This window comes from Triticum aestivum, unplaced genomic scaffold (genome assembly GCF_018294505.1).
Source record: "Triticum aestivum cultivar Chinese Spring unplaced genomic scaffold, IWGSC CS RefSeq v2.1 scaffold260655, whole genome shotgun sequence".
Taxonomy (NCBI): Eukaryota; Viridiplantae; Streptophyta; class Magnoliopsida; order Poales; family Poaceae; genus Triticum; species Triticum aestivum.
In genome coordinates, this window is record NW_025247933.1 from 1 (window position 1) to 2,366 (window position 2,366).

At 50.1% G+C, this 2,366-nt stretch overlaps 1 protein-coding gene across 1 annotated transcript; it reads right to left on the reverse strand.

Annotated features, from left to right (window-relative positions):
* Nucleotides 1-8: 8 nt before the first annotated feature.
* LOC123177216 (protein NTM1-like 9) lies at nt 9-1,120 on the reverse strand (the record flags this gene model as incomplete). Its single annotated transcript, XM_044591089.1, has 1 exon — nt 9-1,120. A coding segment is annotated over exon 1 (1,013 nt), but the record flags the coding sequence as incomplete, so codon positions are not given.
* Between the last annotated feature and the right edge of the window lie 1,246 nt (nt 1,121-2,366).

Sequence of the window (2,366 nt, forward strand, 5' to 3'; positions counted from 1 at the left end):
CCTTCCACGCTGCTTCAAATGGATCATGGAAGATGATCGGCGGCGGCGGCTTGTAAGTCCCCACGTCTTGGGCAATGGATGACTTGTCGTTCGTCGACTCTTCTGCTTCTTCATCGAGGAAGGTCCTAAGGAACTCCAGCTCGTCAGCTTCGAGCGGGACGATTTCTTCTGCAGCATCAGCGAAAAGCCCCTCTGGTTCCAAGTAGAAGTTCTGTTCGATGCTGTTAGTAGCTCCGACCGGGAGATTTTCCTCCGCTTGTGACCCGAGAAGCTCATCGATTGTGCAACAGAACCGGGCCATGTCGTCGTCAGCTTCAGGTACGGATTCATCCGGCAAGAAAACCGGTGCTGCAGCGGTGAACGACGATGTGGCAGGTGCCGGGACCGGGACGGCACCGCGCATCCTCTTCTGAGGGCGCGCCGGATGAGGCTCGGCGGCGGCAGCGGTCGCTGGCCTCTTCTGCGCGTGCGTGCTCTGGGTCACGGCCTCCGGTTGCGGTTGTTGAAGCTTGTACGCCTCCGATTCCTGTCGGGCCGCGTCAGGGGCATGCTGAGCCAAGTGCATCTTGCAGAAGACCTTCACCCCGTCGCTGACGGTGGCCTCCGGCAGCAGGCACCGGTACTCCTCCATGACCCAGCCGGTGGACTTGCCCTTCTTCTTGAAGGACAGGTTCTTGACCTCGCCGACCTTGACTCCCGCGTGGCAAATCTCCGTGGTCTTCTGGATGGTCCAGGTGCCGGTGCCGGCGCCGCGCACGCTCTGGTGCTTGCTCCCGTTCTTGCTCTTGCACGTGGTGAAGAAGAACCGGTCGCCGCTGCTCACGGCCTGCGGCACGGGCGCGTACCGGGCGGCCAGATCCTTGGGCTCGCAGCCGGAGATGTTGACGCGGTGGATGAGCTTGTCGACGCCGTGCAGCGTCTCACCGGAGAGGAGGCGTGGCAGGTAGTAGGTGACGGCGTCCACTTCCGTAGGGCTCAACCGGTAGTGGTGGAAGACGTCGTCGACGTCGAGCCCCTCCATCCCGGCCGGCGGCAGCCCGATCTGCTGCTAGGGTTCTACTGCAGCTAGGAAAGGGCGGGCGACTGGGATTTGGGCGAGGTCTGTCTGCGGGATCGGAAGGTGTTGTGGGACGCGAAGGAGTTGTGTGCTGATATTTAAAGACGCTGTACTGCGCGTGCGCGATGGAGGACGCGTCAGATTTCCTTTTTCTGAATCCGAATGTGTCCCCAGTTCAGTTTCCCGTCAGATTTCTGAAACTTGCCGCTCCCGTTTGCTTTCATTTTCTGAAACTTGCCGACCTGATTGTGATTCTTGATTTTGAGACTAACAGCGTGTTTGACAGTTTGAGGGAATGGGCATGGGAGTTTTTAAGGGGGAGTTGGCTGAGGGATAAGACATGGGAATGTGAATTTAACAAAAAATTACATTCCTCTGTTTGGTTCAGCGGTGCAGGAATGGGAGTTATTGAGGAGACATTGAGTATGCACAAACCAGCCTTGGGCCTTTTGTCTAGGTTTGCAATGCAACATCAGACAAAATAAAATGACGGTCAGTACAGAAGCTATTAAAACTGGATGCAAACAGATTATCCCTTGCATTGAAACTATTTTGCATAGTGGGATATTCAATGTATTCCTTGCAGGAAAAGTTTCTTATTTAAGCAGAATAATGTATGAACTGAGAAGCTATGCCATTCTGAATAAAAATATATGATAAGTGTATAGCTTAGTGGCCTAAATAGGATAGCAATAACCTGCAGGTTATGATAGTTTTGACATCTCCCCGGAAAAAAAAAGGTAAGACAAAAAGAGTACATATAGCTTACCAGTAACATCAAACTGAATATTGTTGCCGCCATTGCAATTCATAGCCACAAAATTATGTTCAACTGAATGGTTGCAAGACTTGTGTTTATACAGCAAACTACAGTTCTCCAGGAGAATTGCAAGGTAATGTGGTATTTATATAACAAACAATAGTTTGTATAGGAGAAGACTATGTACAAATAAAGTGGCAAAAATCAAATATTGTTACTGATGAGTTTTCAAGTAAACAAGTAGTCCTGACCTAAAAAATATTAAACTAGCAATGCAGAAATGTAAATCTGGAAATTCACTTATTTTTTGGCCGCCTCAAGCTCCTGACGAACAAACACCACTTTGTAATCATCACGCAATTGGATGAAAAGTTCGGTCTTTCCAGCATCACCACCAATGACACGAACAGCCATGACAACCTCTTCAGTAGTGAGACCTTTGATATTTTGGAGAATCTCAAGTAACTTGGTTCTGTTGGCTGATGTTTGCTCGTGAACTTGTGCTTCATGCATAAATGCCCTCTGTAAACCATTCATGGTTTTAGCATT